Source organism: Hibiscus syriacus, unplaced genomic scaffold, assembly GCF_006381635.1.
Source record: "Hibiscus syriacus cultivar Baekdansim isolate YM2019G1 unplaced genomic scaffold, ASM638163v2 tig00111835_pilon, whole genome shotgun sequence".
In the NCBI taxonomy this organism is placed as follows: Eukaryota; Viridiplantae; Streptophyta; class Magnoliopsida; order Malvales; family Malvaceae; genus Hibiscus; species Hibiscus syriacus.
In genome coordinates, this window is record NW_024063193.1 from 1340826 (window position 1) to 1355764 (window position 14939).

At 34.5% G+C, this 14939-nt stretch overlaps 1 protein-coding gene across 1 annotated transcript; it reads left to right on the forward strand.

Moving 5' to 3' along the window:
• Nucleotides 1–10322: 10322 nt before the first annotated feature.
• Nucleotides 10323–14875, forward strand: LOC120171738 (aminotransferase ALD1, chloroplastic-like). The gene is made up of 10 exons (XM_039179391.1): nt 10323–11047; nt 11158–11189; nt 11305–11372; nt 11696–11812; nt 12662–12724; nt 13185–13289; nt 13454–13504; nt 13740–14060; nt 14173–14379; nt 14476–14875. The coding sequence occupies exons 1-10, from the start codon at nt 10980–10982 to the stop codon at nt 14794–14796; spliced, it is 1353 nt and encodes a 450-aa protein (XP_039035322.1). The 5' UTR covers nt 10323–10979; the 3' UTR covers nt 14797–14875.
• Nucleotides 14876–14939: the final 64 nt, after the last annotated feature.

A 14939-nucleotide genomic window follows, 5' to 3' on the forward strand; every position in this document is an offset into this window, starting at 1 on the left:
GCCCATGTTATCCTATGGAAAGATCATTAAATTGAACAAATATTTCTAATGGAATATGAAGGTATGGAGAGTAAAAATAGTGAAATCATTTTATTCATCATCAGTTGCATTACTCTTGTGATTTCCACTGAGTTTTGGTATCCTTGTAATACCATACAAAAACTCTGAACGCTATGCGAAGAGCTTCTCCAGTTGAAAGATATGGGCAGAAGCCACAGGAAAAGATGAATGTGTTGTCAAATGTTTTACGAACCAGTAAATATGATGTTGAATCAATGTTGTGATCATGTGTTGCTTCCATTACCCAAGATGAAGGTTGTCTTATACAACTTCAAGGTTAAAATGAGAAATGGTGAAGATTTCTTTCCACGGAAGAGGCGATAGAATTTTAACAACAAGAAACTAGTGGAACCAACAAAGGTTGAATGATGGGTTGTTGTTAAACCTCTCGACATGATATGGTATAAATAAGCCTTGTTTGATATCTGGTTAGATGTGGTGACATGAAAAAAATCAGGATAGATCCTCCTTGTGATATATTGCAAGAGTCAAATCAGAATAGATATTGTTATCCCATTGATCTTTGTGGAGTTTGGCGTAATCATATACATAGTTTCCAAAAATAGGGCAACACAATCATGCTTCAGACCATAGCAAAAGGTTGAGGGAGAAAACACTTTCTCTGAAATGAAGAAAGAAAACAAAGACAACAAGAAGATAGAAGAAAATTGGATGACTCTTCAGAAATGCAAGTTGTAAGGTATGAGATGTTGAATGAGCATCTAAAGCAAACCCTAGAAAGGAATGATCAAGTAGAGAAAGACTGAGTTCGCCACTCTAGAGTCAAATGAAGATTGAAGCAACATTTATGCATTCATAAGAACATCATTTGCATAAAAGAAAATGCATTACATTTAGTTGCATTTGCATTTGCATTTGCATTTGCATTTAGACACATGGCTTTGACAGATTTTCAAGTGAAAAGAAAATATTCATGATGTCAAAAGCCCGATAAGTTGAAAATTTCAAACCTCAAATATGAGGATCATGTTAAGAGAGGCAGAAATTAAAGAAAAAAAATGCCTAATTTATAGAAGATGTATCTTAAAGTGGGGGGCTATCAGATATAGGAGAAAGAAAAAGTTCTCGAGTACAAGGAAGATGATCAATTGATTAAAAGGAAATGTACATGAGGAGTCATTAACCGATTCAAGGTCCCAGGAAGGGAGAGGTTCAAATGGCAGTCAAGTCAAGGAAGACTCTCGCATTTAATTATGACGAGACAAGCTCTCAGAAGAGAAAAGGATTTGAAAAGATTCTCTTAAATTATAAATTTTTGAGTATAATTTTTTTCAAATCTTCAAACAAATATTAATGCTTGATAATGTTTGATTTTCAGGTTCGACCTTCGAAGCAAATCAAACTTAAGCCTTCACAGAAAAATAATGAAGCAAATGAAGATTGTTCGAGTTCTATAATCCCTAAATAAAGAGGGATCAAACCCGTAGGCAGAAGATCGTTTGAGTTCCATACTCCCTAAAGAAAGAGGGAGCGAACCCGTAGGAAGAAGATGTTCGAGTTCTATACTCCCTAAAGAAAGAGGGAGCGAACCCGTTTGTAGAAGATTGTTCGAGTTCCATACTCCCTAAAAGAAAGAGGGAGCGAACCCGTTTGTAGAAGATTGTTATAGTTCTATACTCCCTGAAAGAAAAAGGGAGCGAACCCATAGGAAGAAGATGGACGAGTTCTATACTCCCTAAAGAAAGAGAGAGCGAACCCGTTTGCATAAGAATGTTCGAGTTCCATACTCCCTAAAGAAAGAGGGAGAGAACGTGTTTGCAGAAGATGTTCGAGTTTTATACTCCCTAAAGAAAGAGGGAGCGAACCCATTTGTAGAAGATTGATCGAGTTCTATACTCCCTAAAGAAAGAGGGAACGAACCCGTTTGCTGAAGATTGTTCGAGTTCTATACTCCCTGAAAGAAAGAGGGAGCGAACCCATTTGTAGAAGATTGTTCGAGTTCTATAATCCCTAAAGAAAGAGGGAACGAACCCGTTTGTAGAAGATTGATCGAGTTCTATACTCCCTAAAGAAATAGGGAGCGAACCCGTTTGTAGAAGATTGTTTGAGTTCTATACTCCCTGAAAGAAAGAGGGAGCGAACCCGTTTGTAGAGGAATTGTTCGAGTTCTACTCCCTGAAGCAAGAGGGAGTGAACATGTTTTTCAAAGATTTTCAAGTCTCGTTTATCATGGAGTTATAATGAAATGGTTTAATCTCTTGAAGTTCTCATGGCCAGACAAACACGACAATCCTTGGGTCTTTGTTCTATTCTCGTTACACGATAATGAACAAAGAGGGGCAGCTGTAGATGCTCGTTTTATCCGGGGCTCACTCGAATTTTTACTCTATTTTATATATACTACTAATTAGTTGTTATTACCATGTTTTGTATGTGTTTATCTATTTATGTTATTTTTAGTTTATTATCATGTATGTTTAAATTATGTAGGGTGTTTAATATATATATATATATATATATATATGTTATGATAATTTAATTCACTAAATGAAGTTTTTATGTTTACAGGCCCGAATTACAAAAGATTTTATTACAACATGCTTGAAATAAATAGCCCGTAATTCAATAGCCCAGCACCAAACCCGGACTGAAAGGGCAGCCCAATGATGGCCCAATCCTAAAACCCTAGACCTGTTAGGGTTTCTTACCATCAGCTCCCAGCACCGTAACAGTAGGACCGTTGGATATGGCTTCACGATCCAACGGTTCACTGTACTCCAGGGTTCCCGAGCTGGTGCACAAATCCACCGAGAATCGATCCATACTTTTTGGCCACAACCGAACAGACCACAGTAGGCTCCACTACTCACGCCCATACCCGATAGCACTCTGACCGAGCGCCCACAACCGAGAAGCACTCATGTTACTCCACGAGCACACCAACCGAGCTCTGCTCCACGCATCCAACATCCAGGATCTACAACAGTCTTGAGAAAAACACAAGGTGATGGGTCTCCATTTTCTTGCATCGAAAAGGAGATTGAAAACGATCTTTTATCGATGAAAAAAGGATTAACAAAGGGAAAAAAAGGACGATCATCATCAACCATTAACAGACAGTCCAAGGAAACCCTAGGATACCATCCGCCAGTAGCGAAAAAAGACTATCAACTAGTAGCAACAAAATAACCCATTTTAGAGGGGAAAACGGAAGCAACCAGAGAAAAAAAACCAAAAGTGAGAAAACCCTTTACTTTCCCTGTCAATGGAAGGTCACCCTCGTCGTCTGGAACCAAAAGCCGCCTAGAGTTACCCAAGGTAACCTCTTTTGGCCTTAGATCTATGGTTTTTTTAGGGATTTAGGGGGCCTCAGTGGAGTTTAGGTTCGGGCTTGTGAGACTTTGGTTCTGTAGAGAGGGAAGAGTGAGATTGTGAGGCTGCAGTCCCCCATCGGGGCATTGAGAGAAGCGAACCCACGGTGGTTGCGTGATTTGGCAATGAGGGTTGGGGTTTATTTTAGCCCTATTGGTTTTGGGTTTTGTCATGAGAGACTTAAGGTTTTGGGGTTCAAGGTTTACAAAGTAGGTTTCGCGCCTACGTGGCTCCTCATCGGAGCGTTAGGCGGTGGAGGCCATGGTGGCTGTGGAGGCTAGGGCTTTATTTGGTTTCGCTTAAGAGAGGGTCGGGGAAGGTTTGAGAGAAAATGGCTGAGGGGTTGGGGTTAGGAAACTAAAATAATTTAGGGTTAGTGAATCACCCATCTTGAACCTATTTAGATGGTTACTAAAACGGCGTCACTTTGATGCTAATCACCCATCTGTGTTTTAATATTAAGGCTTAATTACATTTATGGGTTTGTAAGTTTGGAGTGGATGTGTTTTAGTCACCGAGTCGAAGTTTGAAGCGTTTAATTTGGTCTTCCTATTGTAAGCACCTTTTGTTCCAGTCCTAAGGTTAGGTTGTTATTCATTTTGTGTTGTTTTCGAATATAACTTGTAATTTTGGCTATTCGGCATTTTAGTCACTCAGCAGTTTTATTTATTTCAGTGGTTGACTTCTATTTTTTCATGTCTTGTTTAATTTTCTTTCATTTTAGTCCTCTATGGGAATTTTGAATATGAGATTTGAATTATTAACAGTATATTTAATCTTATATTGTTTTACTTCAATGTATGTTCTTTTTTTGTATGCCTGTATATACCATGTCATCATACTTTATATTAGGTCTTGTTAAGTAAAGATAAACATTAATATGGGCATCAATTGATTTAGAACAAAGCCTTTGTCACATGTAAATATGAATATGATAGGTTCAATAATATCAAGTTATTAAAATTTTAAAAGTTTTATTTTGTAAAATAGATAGCCATAAATGCATGTGAATGTATTATTTTAGATTTAAATGTTTATTCGAATGTGTGGCATTATCTAGTTAATTTTTTTATGATATCCTCATGTGCATAACTCGACATTATTACATAATTGGATTAAAGGTAATACCATTTTAATTTAAAATTATTTTAAGTGGGTTGTCATAACTCATTCGAGATCAACTTTTAACGATTTTAAAATAAAAGTGTATCCTATTAGTGACACCTAAGAAATTGATTCATCACTTTAAAATTTGGGAATGGAAGAAAAAGAAATGTTCGGCTATTTAAATTTATCGAGAAAAGGTTGTTATAACTATTTAAGATATGGTCTCGATATTTTTAAATAATCGAATTTTCTTTATCTTTCTAAAGGTTGGGTAATTTTAATTTAATCTATTTTTGGTGCTTTTGAATATGATAGAATTTGTGTGTTGTTGTTTTGTTGGGGATCATAAGTCAAATTAAAATTTGAATTTGTAAATTTCGTTGCAAATACGTTAATTAATCGACTAGGTACCGATTTAGGGCGCTGTGGGGGGTGCTAATCCTTTTCCACGCATAATCGACTCCCGAACTCATTTTCCGGTAAAGCATACTACAAATTGTCATTTTAATTAAAATTGAAATGTTTTTTGGTGCCTAATCACGCCCTAATCAAAGATTGGTGACGACTCTTCGAACCTATGTTTTTATCATAAAAGAATTTCCAAATTTTCGAAACGAGAGGTGTTCTAAAATCACATTGCTTTTAATTAAAAATCAACCATAAAGAGAATAATTAAAGATGATGTGGTTTCCAAAATCTCACTCCGCTCCCTTTAAAAAAATTATTTCGACAAAAGGAATATGAGGGAAAAAAGAAGGGTTTAGACGTGATCTCATCAAACCATTAAGGTTTTCAGATTTTGTTTTGAAAAGTGTTATAATTGTTTTTTGGTCCTTCAAGTTTTGGTCACCAAAAGAGAAAACATCTTTCTAACTCATGTTAGGCCAAACCCAAGCCCAAACTCAAGGCTAACTTGGTCCAAGTCTTCTTATAATGTTTATGGACTTATCTAATCCACTTGGGTTAACCTGAAACTACTAACCCGTGATTTAGGGCATTAGAACTAGAGCTTATTCAATAGTGTAATTATTGATGACATAGTACCAGGTTTTCATCTCCGACACATTGTTGACCAACGAAATCCCCGCGATATGAAAGATCATAAAAAAATGTTTCGTCATATTCGAGCGTGATTGACCTCCACGCTGTTTACGAATATCAAACCACTATTCACTTAGTACTGAAGCACTACTCTGACGATGAGTTTTTCGATCGGGTCATCATGGAAATAAGGTACTCGGAGGCTGGTGTAGTGGTAGTGGTGCGACAGATCGCTCAGGCCGTAGGGGTTAACAGTGATTCATAGGTATCTAAAATCGGAAAATTGCTTGTTCTTGAGCAAAAACAAAGATTCGATGATAAAGATAATGAATTATGGAGTTCAGTGGATGAATTCACTGATCCAATTATGGGTTGTTTGGATCTATTGGTTATATTTCACCGGATGTTCTTTCTCAATGGAAAATCACCAAAGAGTGATATCCAGTTATCGGGTTATTTGGACCCATTGATTTGTCTTCTTGCTCCTTATTGGATTTGGCATTCTGCAATCTTAATCTTTGGAAATTGAATTTTAGTTTGTATAACTGAGATTACCCAGCTTCATTTTATCTCTAGATGCGTCCCTCTTATTTTTCTCTGAACTTGTGGTGTTATTATTTGTTATCAAAAATTTGAATTCTTTCATTATTCTTGAAATACGACATGAGTCCTTGAAAGAAGGAAAATTGAGTGGTGGAGCAATAGAGCAAAGATGTTTAAGAAGAAGTAGAGAGAAGATGAACAACAATGGGGTTGAGAAGAAAACCTATTAAAAATGGATAAATTGAAATATTATCCCTAAACTAATTTGAATTTATAAAAAGACATATAATCAGTATTTTATCTAAAGTTTAGGAGTTAAAATAAAAACGAAACCATTTTACTAATGGACCACGTTATCAAACTAATGACATTCAATGTTCAAGTGACTAAAGCTTAATAAAACGATAACGTAAGTGACTAAAACTTATGTTCTTTAAATTTAGTGAGCAAAAATATACAAATATGAATGGAAAGTGACGAAAACTTAATCCACGTATTATCTACATGGAAATGATGTAATTTTAATTTTATATATTTATCGTGTCAAGTCAGTAAACCGTTAAAGGTTTGACAACTATTAACCTTCATTGACCACGTCTTAATTAAAAGGAAACAAAAGTGACTAAATTTTATGTTTTCTGAATTTAGTGAGAAAATGTTTATAAAACTCAAATGAAAGTGATCATTTTGTAGTTGACCCTTTTATTTATTAAACTATAATTCAAACAAATTTAAACGAAAGCAAATTTTTTAATGAAATCCCTTTTGAACTGAATTATTGGAATAATGATTCAAACCATTGACTTAAAAGCATCTTATTAAATAATATATTTATTTATACATTCATTAAATAAATATATATTTATGGATGTATTAATATATTATCTAAAAACATTTAGTTTGATGTAAGATCTATATGGTTTTAACTAATTTAAGTATTCATATATCTTTCAACAACCATTTTGCACATTTGCAAATTCATAAAATAACAATATCTTTCTATAAATAATATGATCCATAGTAATTAAAAAATAAAGAATAAACGATGTGTTTGGTGACATAAATTTGATGATTTGAATTTCATAGTGTATTGTTAATTTTGAGAAGGAAGTTCATACATTATATATAAGTTAATTGAAAATAATGCGATTATTGTATTTAATTCAAATTTGATAAGTATTGATCTAATTTAATTTTATAAAATTAAGATTTTTATAAGAAAATCAAGTTCGAGTTAGATATTTTGAAAGATTATTATATTAGATTTAGGTCTAAAGTAAAAAAATCTAACCCAACTCAAGAATATTAGTATAATCGACATTTATATATTTAGATATAACTGCTATAATATATATAAAAAAATTCTTAATTAGATCCTTATTTGACCTAATCAAAAATCTTAATCACTTCTCTCTTAAAAATCTTAAAGTCGTCTTTCTACTTTTTTTCATTATTGGTTGATACACAACGACACAAGCCTTTATACTGGTTGCAGTCGATATTTTTTATTTTTCCTTTAATTTCTTATATCAAATATTTATTTTTTATTTTTTTAGTTTTCAATAACTTTGCTTTTAAGATACGATTTTATCTGTTTTTATGACATTCTATACCTTCATGATATATTTTCGGTCGTTTGACTGTTATTTTAGTTTATGTGTTTTAGGGTTGAATTTGACATCGTCGTGACTTATTAAGATTGATGCTTATTTGTTATCATGATCTTCTATTTTTGGACCATCAAATTTGATTTGGATATACGATTTGTGTTCATAAATAGTTTTTTTTTTCACTTCACTCGATTTTGATTTACGGTTTATCGGTGGTCTTTCAATAGTTTTATTCCTTTTTTGGTTAGCTTGCCAATGCGGTAAGATATGTTCATATCTATATGTTGTTTAAGTCTTTAACATATGATCATTGTGTGATCTTAAATATTTAATTATTACTTTTATTGATTATAAAAATATCCTAATTATTTAATTTTTCATCTTTCTCGTAAAATTAGCTGGTTTATAAAAATATACAAACGTTTACCTTAAAATCAATTGAATAGACCAAAGTTTCAATTTAAATCATGATTATCCCTAAACTTACCGTTATTTTTCTTATATTATTATTTTTAAAATGTACCTGTTTTTTTTTTTTTTTTTTTTTTTTTGCGAAGAATGCAGCTGTTTTTTTAACCAGTTAAGCCTATAAATAATTATAATCGGCGTGGTAAAGGTTGCAAGCATTGAAATGAACAGTTTGTCAGCTTCCTACTCTTTTAATTTTCCCGGGAACCCAGTTTGGAAATCTCAAAAGCCATGGTTTTTGCCGCGATAATTGGTAGACAAGCGTCACCTTTTGGGTAATAATGGAAGACAATCTGTTGTTCGAAAATGGAAGATGATTACAAAGAACTCCCGCGATGAAAAAAAAAGGAAAAAGAAAACACCGGTGAAATGTTTCAATCTTCAACTTTTGTCTAATGCTTTCTGCCTTTCCAGGTTTACAGGGTTAGGTGCTCAGTTGTTTTCCTTTTCCCCTCAGTTTCGTTCCTATCTGTATCTTTAGGCTTTCAGTTTGTTTTGTTTCTTTCAATTTTCTCCGTTTTAACATTGATTAGATTCATATGATAATCTAAAATAAGATCTAAAACTAATCTGTTCACATTGGTGTTCATTGACTTGTTATTTTCCATGTTTTAGATTTTGGTTTGTCAAATACTAATTTATTAATCCTCAATGTCGATGACTATTTCGTTTCAGAAATATTGTTGTTGAAAGATTACATATTTTAAGCCCTCTTTTTAATATTTGTCAATTGGCATTAATTTTTAGGGTTGAAGGGTAGGTGCTTACTCATTTCCTTTCCAGAAAATGCTGCTCATATGATGGATATGTCGTATTCAACATAATTTCTTTGTTATTCAGAGAAATACTATAGGGTTGATATTGTTTATGAAAGTCAATATGGGCTTTTTTTTCCACAACAATTTGGGTTATACTCAAATTGCATTTGAATATGTTGTCATTTTTAGTCAAGATTCTTTGTTTCGTGGCATTTTCTGGTTGGTTGCTTTGAAGTTTCCTGGAATTTTGGTTGTGGCATGCAAGGATGATCTTTTAAGAAATCGTTTTTTTTTAACTTTCAGAGAGCTTATGAAATTTAGACTGGATTTTTTCCACATGAATTTTGGAACTTTGTGGTTCCTCTTTTGGATGGGTCGAGTACTTTCACCTAAGGAAATAGTTGGGGCTGATATGTGATTTTATTTTAATGACAAGAAACTTTTGAGTCAAGATTTTCCTATGGTGCATGCATTTACGTGATGCAAGACATGATGGAACATACCTCACTTGACTTATCAAAAAGAATAAAAAACTTGTATCTGCTTGGGGGGGTCAATCCCTGTAGTAGACTCTAGATTGTGCTGCATTTCTACTTTAGCATTCATGTGGCAGTATAATTTTTCCAATTTGTGGCTAGGTAATCAAGTCGTAAAGGTCCATAATTATTAATGCAATGGTTTCACATATAAGTTAAAGGTTGATTCTATTGGCAGCTTTTATGAAGTGACTGGAAGTTTAACTTGTATTAGCTCTTCTGGAAGATTGAATCGCAGGGGAAAAACTTCATCTTAATATTTAGGGAGTGTCTTATCATTCACTTCCTAGGAAATATTTTGAGAAGTGGAATTAAGTGAGAGTGCACCATGCATAAGGCTCAGTAGGATCTCTATGTTCTTTTAGAACATTTCATTTAGACTGTTATATTTTGCTTTCCCTTCCCTTTCAAAAGAGATGGTGCGACGTTAATTATTTCAAATGCAAAAAATTGAGGAAAGTTCGGATCCATTTTCCTTGTGTGATAGAAGGCAAGAGCATCTCACAAAAGAGGAAAAAGGAGTAAAGGAGGAAATTAGGTGAAGCTGTGGAAATAGACATGTCATTCTCTGCTGAATTTCTATTGAAGTATTAATGCATTCTGTAGTCCAATAACTAATATCAGAAAGAAAAGCTCTGAACACCTACTTCTGGTTTGAAGGGGATCACTTAATATCTCTATTCTTCCTAGGCTAACACATATCCATAAATCGAGGCTGAGTGTTAAATATATCCTTCAATGTTAAGTTTTTGATTGCTGATTGACTGCAGTGTGATCCTATATATTTGTAATACAGATTGGAAACAATTCTTGTTGCTACTCTTCTAATGTTGAAGCAAGAAGATTATAGGAACTTGTCTTTTTAGAACATGTGTATGTAACCAAAATGTGTGTATGTGTTATGGCTTGCTACTAGGGGTTGATTAACCCTTCAATGCATAGGAAAAAAAACTGTGTCTAGACTACTTATGTGTCTCATGTAAGCTAGCGCAGCTTGATTGACAAGTTATGGAATCAAGGGTTTTTATTGAAAGGCATGAATTAATGTTCTTTCCCTTTCAAAAAGATATTTAACACTTTTAAGGATTGCAAATGCCATGTTGAAGTAAAAAATTGAACCATTTTCCTTGTACTATAGAAGTAAAGAGCATCACACAAAGAGGGGAAATGAAATAAAGGAGCATTAGGTGAAGGTGTGGAAAATAGTCTATCTCTTTTTGTTATAGATATTACTATTAAAGATCAATGCATGCATTAGTCCAACCACTACTACATCTGGTTTGAAATGGTCAAACACACGTATACTTCCAAGCACTGACTTTTGCATGTGTCACTTCCTTGACATTGATAATATATCCAGTTGATGGTGGCATATAGTTTATTATAGAAACTTTTAGTGTGTTGTTTGACTGTGGCATGGGTCTATATATTTGTCGAAGTGGATGCGTTGCATTCTTACCACTCATCCCACACCGTAGCAAGGTTAGAGGAGCTTGTGGTTTTGCTAACTATCCAAAACCAAAATGTACAAGCTATCAGCTTGCAGTTCTATGGCTTGTGGAATTTCCTTGCAGACTATGGTCCTGAACAGGTACATATGCTCTTGAAATTATAGTTCAAAATTTTTCTTCCTATCTCCTGCTGTTATTTTATGCATTGCACTTTCTAAAATTGTTCCATTGTTTGTTGACTGGCATACAGTTGGAAAGTTCGTAATTATAAGCAGGGAAGTGGTATGTGCCATGTATTGCATATGTTTGTATCCATTTTTGTTTGTTGTTTTTCATTTTCTTATTAGGTTTCATTAGCTACAAATTGGCATGAATTGTTTAATTTGTCTGATCACAGGTCGTTGCACAAATGTACCCCGCAATGTAAACTTGGAAAAGCTGCAAAATAACTATTTGTTTCCTGAGGTTTTTGTTAAAATCTCATATTACTTCCTTTTTGCTAGGAATTAGGTCATCTATTCTAACCAGTTTAAAATTTTAGCTTTTGCATGGTAGCAGTCCACTATAATAAGAGTGGAGAACACTTGTAGCCCTTCTTTTGTCAATGGTTACGGACATTTATTCTCACACTGCTGTTTTTCTTTCTAAAAGGATAGAAATCATAGTTTCCCTCCCTTTTTTTAATGATTGAGTTGATTCTTGAAGAACAAATAGTTTCTTTTTCAGCTTGCCCCTTGGCTTCATCCATTCTACCAAGCTCTTTACTTATTCTAAAACTACTCTAACAGATTTCAAAGCGGGAGCTACAGCACCTGGAAAAGTACCCAAATGCAAAAGTGATTAGCCTTGGAATTGGTGACACCACAGAGCCCATTCCTGAGAAAATCAGCCTTAGCATGGCTAATGTAAGTCTTGATCAGTTCCAGTCTGCTGTAATTTGTGCTGATATAGTCTTTTAGGTTAAGAATCCGAGATAAGGATCTTGATTTTTTTTTATAAGATTTGAAGGTCTCTTTAAAAACCTCCTTCTTGATTAATGGAGCTTGTAAAGAAGCTTCTTAATCATCGGAAGGAGGAAAAGAGTGCCTTATAATTTCATTGAAGAAAATAAGAATTACAACCTTGGAAAGAGAAATCCAAGTAGAACCCTTACAACAATTCTTGAGCCTTAAAACCGAACTATAGAAGTCAACAACATAATAATCAACCTATACCAGCCTTTGCTAGAGCATCGGCATCCATATTAGCTGTCAGATAAGGATCTTGATGGGACTGGCTTATGTTAACATTAACTTCTTTTAGAATTTTCAAGCGCAAGAAAAGTTTTGATGGCCTGCTAGTTGATAGCAGTCTAGTTCAGGGTTCATCCAGTGCAACTAACTTGTTCAAAGATGTTATCATCCCTGCATTTGAAATGTTTCTGAACTTGTCAATATATTTTGGCAGTCATCATTCTGTCCTGAGTTTAAGCATTAATTCTTAAGAGAGATATTCCTAAATAAAGAGTTCATGGGATTATACACCTGTCTTCTTGCTTTCAGAAAGTGTTTTCTTTACTTTTTTTTACTAAAGGCCAGTGTTGTCTTGGAGCACAACTAGGTGCTGCACGCAAGCAGTGAAGCACCTATAATCAATATTTTATGCTTTTTGGAGATATCTTAAATAATCCAATGTCTTGCCTTTGTGATGTGAGAAAAAGGAAAATTGTTTCATTAATTGAGAGATGAATATTTCACTTCTATGTTATTTTGCAGTATGCACATGCCCTTTCAACTGCTGAAGGTTATAGAGGATATGGAGCTGAGCAAGGGAATCAGGTATATTGGCTTTGTTTCATTTATTCCAGTTTATTGTAAAGAAGACTTGTTTGTTAGCTGATTATCGGATTCTTTTCTTCATTTCTCGAGGTTCAACATATCTGTTACCGTCATTAATTCTGATTCTTGGACCTTTCTGTTTCTTTGTAGCCAAATCAAGCTAAGTAATCAACGGTAGTATGATTTTCTCTTCACATATTAAATTAATTTTATAAGCCTAGCTGGAAATTCAGTGGAATCATTTACTTATCCTTCTTCCAGTATACACAGTTTTGAAACATAACCATGCTTACATGTGCAAGATTGAAGGTTACACTTCTCTAATATACTGAATTACCTTTTGATCTCCGAGTGTAATTTTGCACTGCTTCTGTGTATCTTATCGTGCTTTTCTAGGAATGATTCTTTAAGCAACTGTTATCAGGAAAGTTTTCAAATATTAACTTTGTATACATAACAGGCTTTGAGGAAAGCAATTGCAGAAACATTCTATAAAGATGTTGCCATAAAGGACACGGAAGTTTTTGTATCAGATGGTTCTCAGTGTGATATTTCCCGCCTTCAGGTGTCTCTTTCCTTCCTATTTGTTCCTTTAGCAACATCTTTCTTTCTTTCTTTTTTGAAGATATCCTTTAGACAGCATCTTATGCCAGTAATCTTACAACCGAGCTAAACTGTAGATTTATTGTGTTGAAAGTACTAAGCACTCTTCTCTTTCAATATTTGCAGCTGCTTCTAGGTTCAAAAGTGACAATATCTGTGCAAGATCCATCTTTTCCAGTGAGATTATATGCTTCCCCCTGTTGAACTTATTATTAATTATCATGTGGGACGAATGTTGCTTGTCTAGTAGCAAAGAATATAACTCATTTTTACATTGAAAATAATTACTATTTTGCTCCAAAATTAGGTGTTACAGGAACTGATGTAGCTTTTAGTGTGGTATAGAAGGCAATAATTTATGGTGGATCCTTGTATCAGAAATATTCAATTTGAAAAGTGTTATTTGTAACAGGCTTATATAGATTCAAGTGTCATTATCGGGCAGGCTGGTGATTTTCAAGACAAAACCGGGAAGTATCAGAACATCGAGTACATGCAGCTTGGGCCTCAAAATAATTTTTTCCCTGATTTGAGAATCACTCCAAGAACAGATATCATCTTCTTTTGTTCGCCAAATAACCCTACAGGTCATGCTGCAACAAGGAAGCAATTGCAGCAGCTTGTAGATTTTGCAAGGGATAATGGATCAATTATTGTTTTTGACTCCGCTTATTCCACATATATCTCCGATGATAGTCCTAAATCAATCTTTGAAATTCCTGGTGCCAAAGAGGTACCTTGCTGACATCTCTGAGATGGCTCAGACAATATATAGTTTGTTAATTTGCTTCATGAAGCTGTGTATATTATCTTTAGACTGAAAAAGGAAAATAAAATTTCCTTAGGTTGCAATTGAAATTTCATCCTTCTCCAAGTTTGCTGGGTTCACGGGAGTTCGTCTCGGCTGGACTGTAGTCCCTGAAGAACTCTTGTTTTCTGGTGGGTTTCCTGTCATACATGACTTCAACCGCATTGTATGCACCTGCTTCAATGGAGCATCCAATATAGCTCAGGCTGGTGGCCTAGCATGCCTTTCTCCGGAAGGTTTTCAGGTAAGTGTAAATACTCTGATGTAATATTCTTTTAATTGCTCGATGATATAGTATTCTAGAAACCAGAACCGCTGAATCCGATGATATAATTCTCAGGCTATCCGGGCGGTGATCGACTACTACAAGGAGAATGCAAAGATATTGGTAGACACATTTGCCTCGCTTGGTTTAGAAGTCTATGGAGGTGTCAATGCCCCATATGTTTGGGTGCATTTTCCGGGTTCAAAATCATGGAACGTGTTTACGGAAATCCTCGAGAAGACTCATATAATAACAGTACCAGGATCTGGTTTCGGTCCCGGTGGCACGGAGTATATCAGAATCAGTGCTTTTGGGCAAAGAGAGCTCGTCATAGAAGCATCTTGGAGGCTGGAAAAACTCTTGTCCAAGGGAAAATCCCCCTTTTTAACTGTCTAGAACAAAGAATGAAGTGGTTTTCACCGGCCATGCCATTACCATGGTATATGTAATCCCAAACTGATTTGGAACTTTAAGCTATATTCTACAAGAACTATATCCATCATCTGGTATTTCTCTTCAAAGTGTTGCGGTTCAATAGA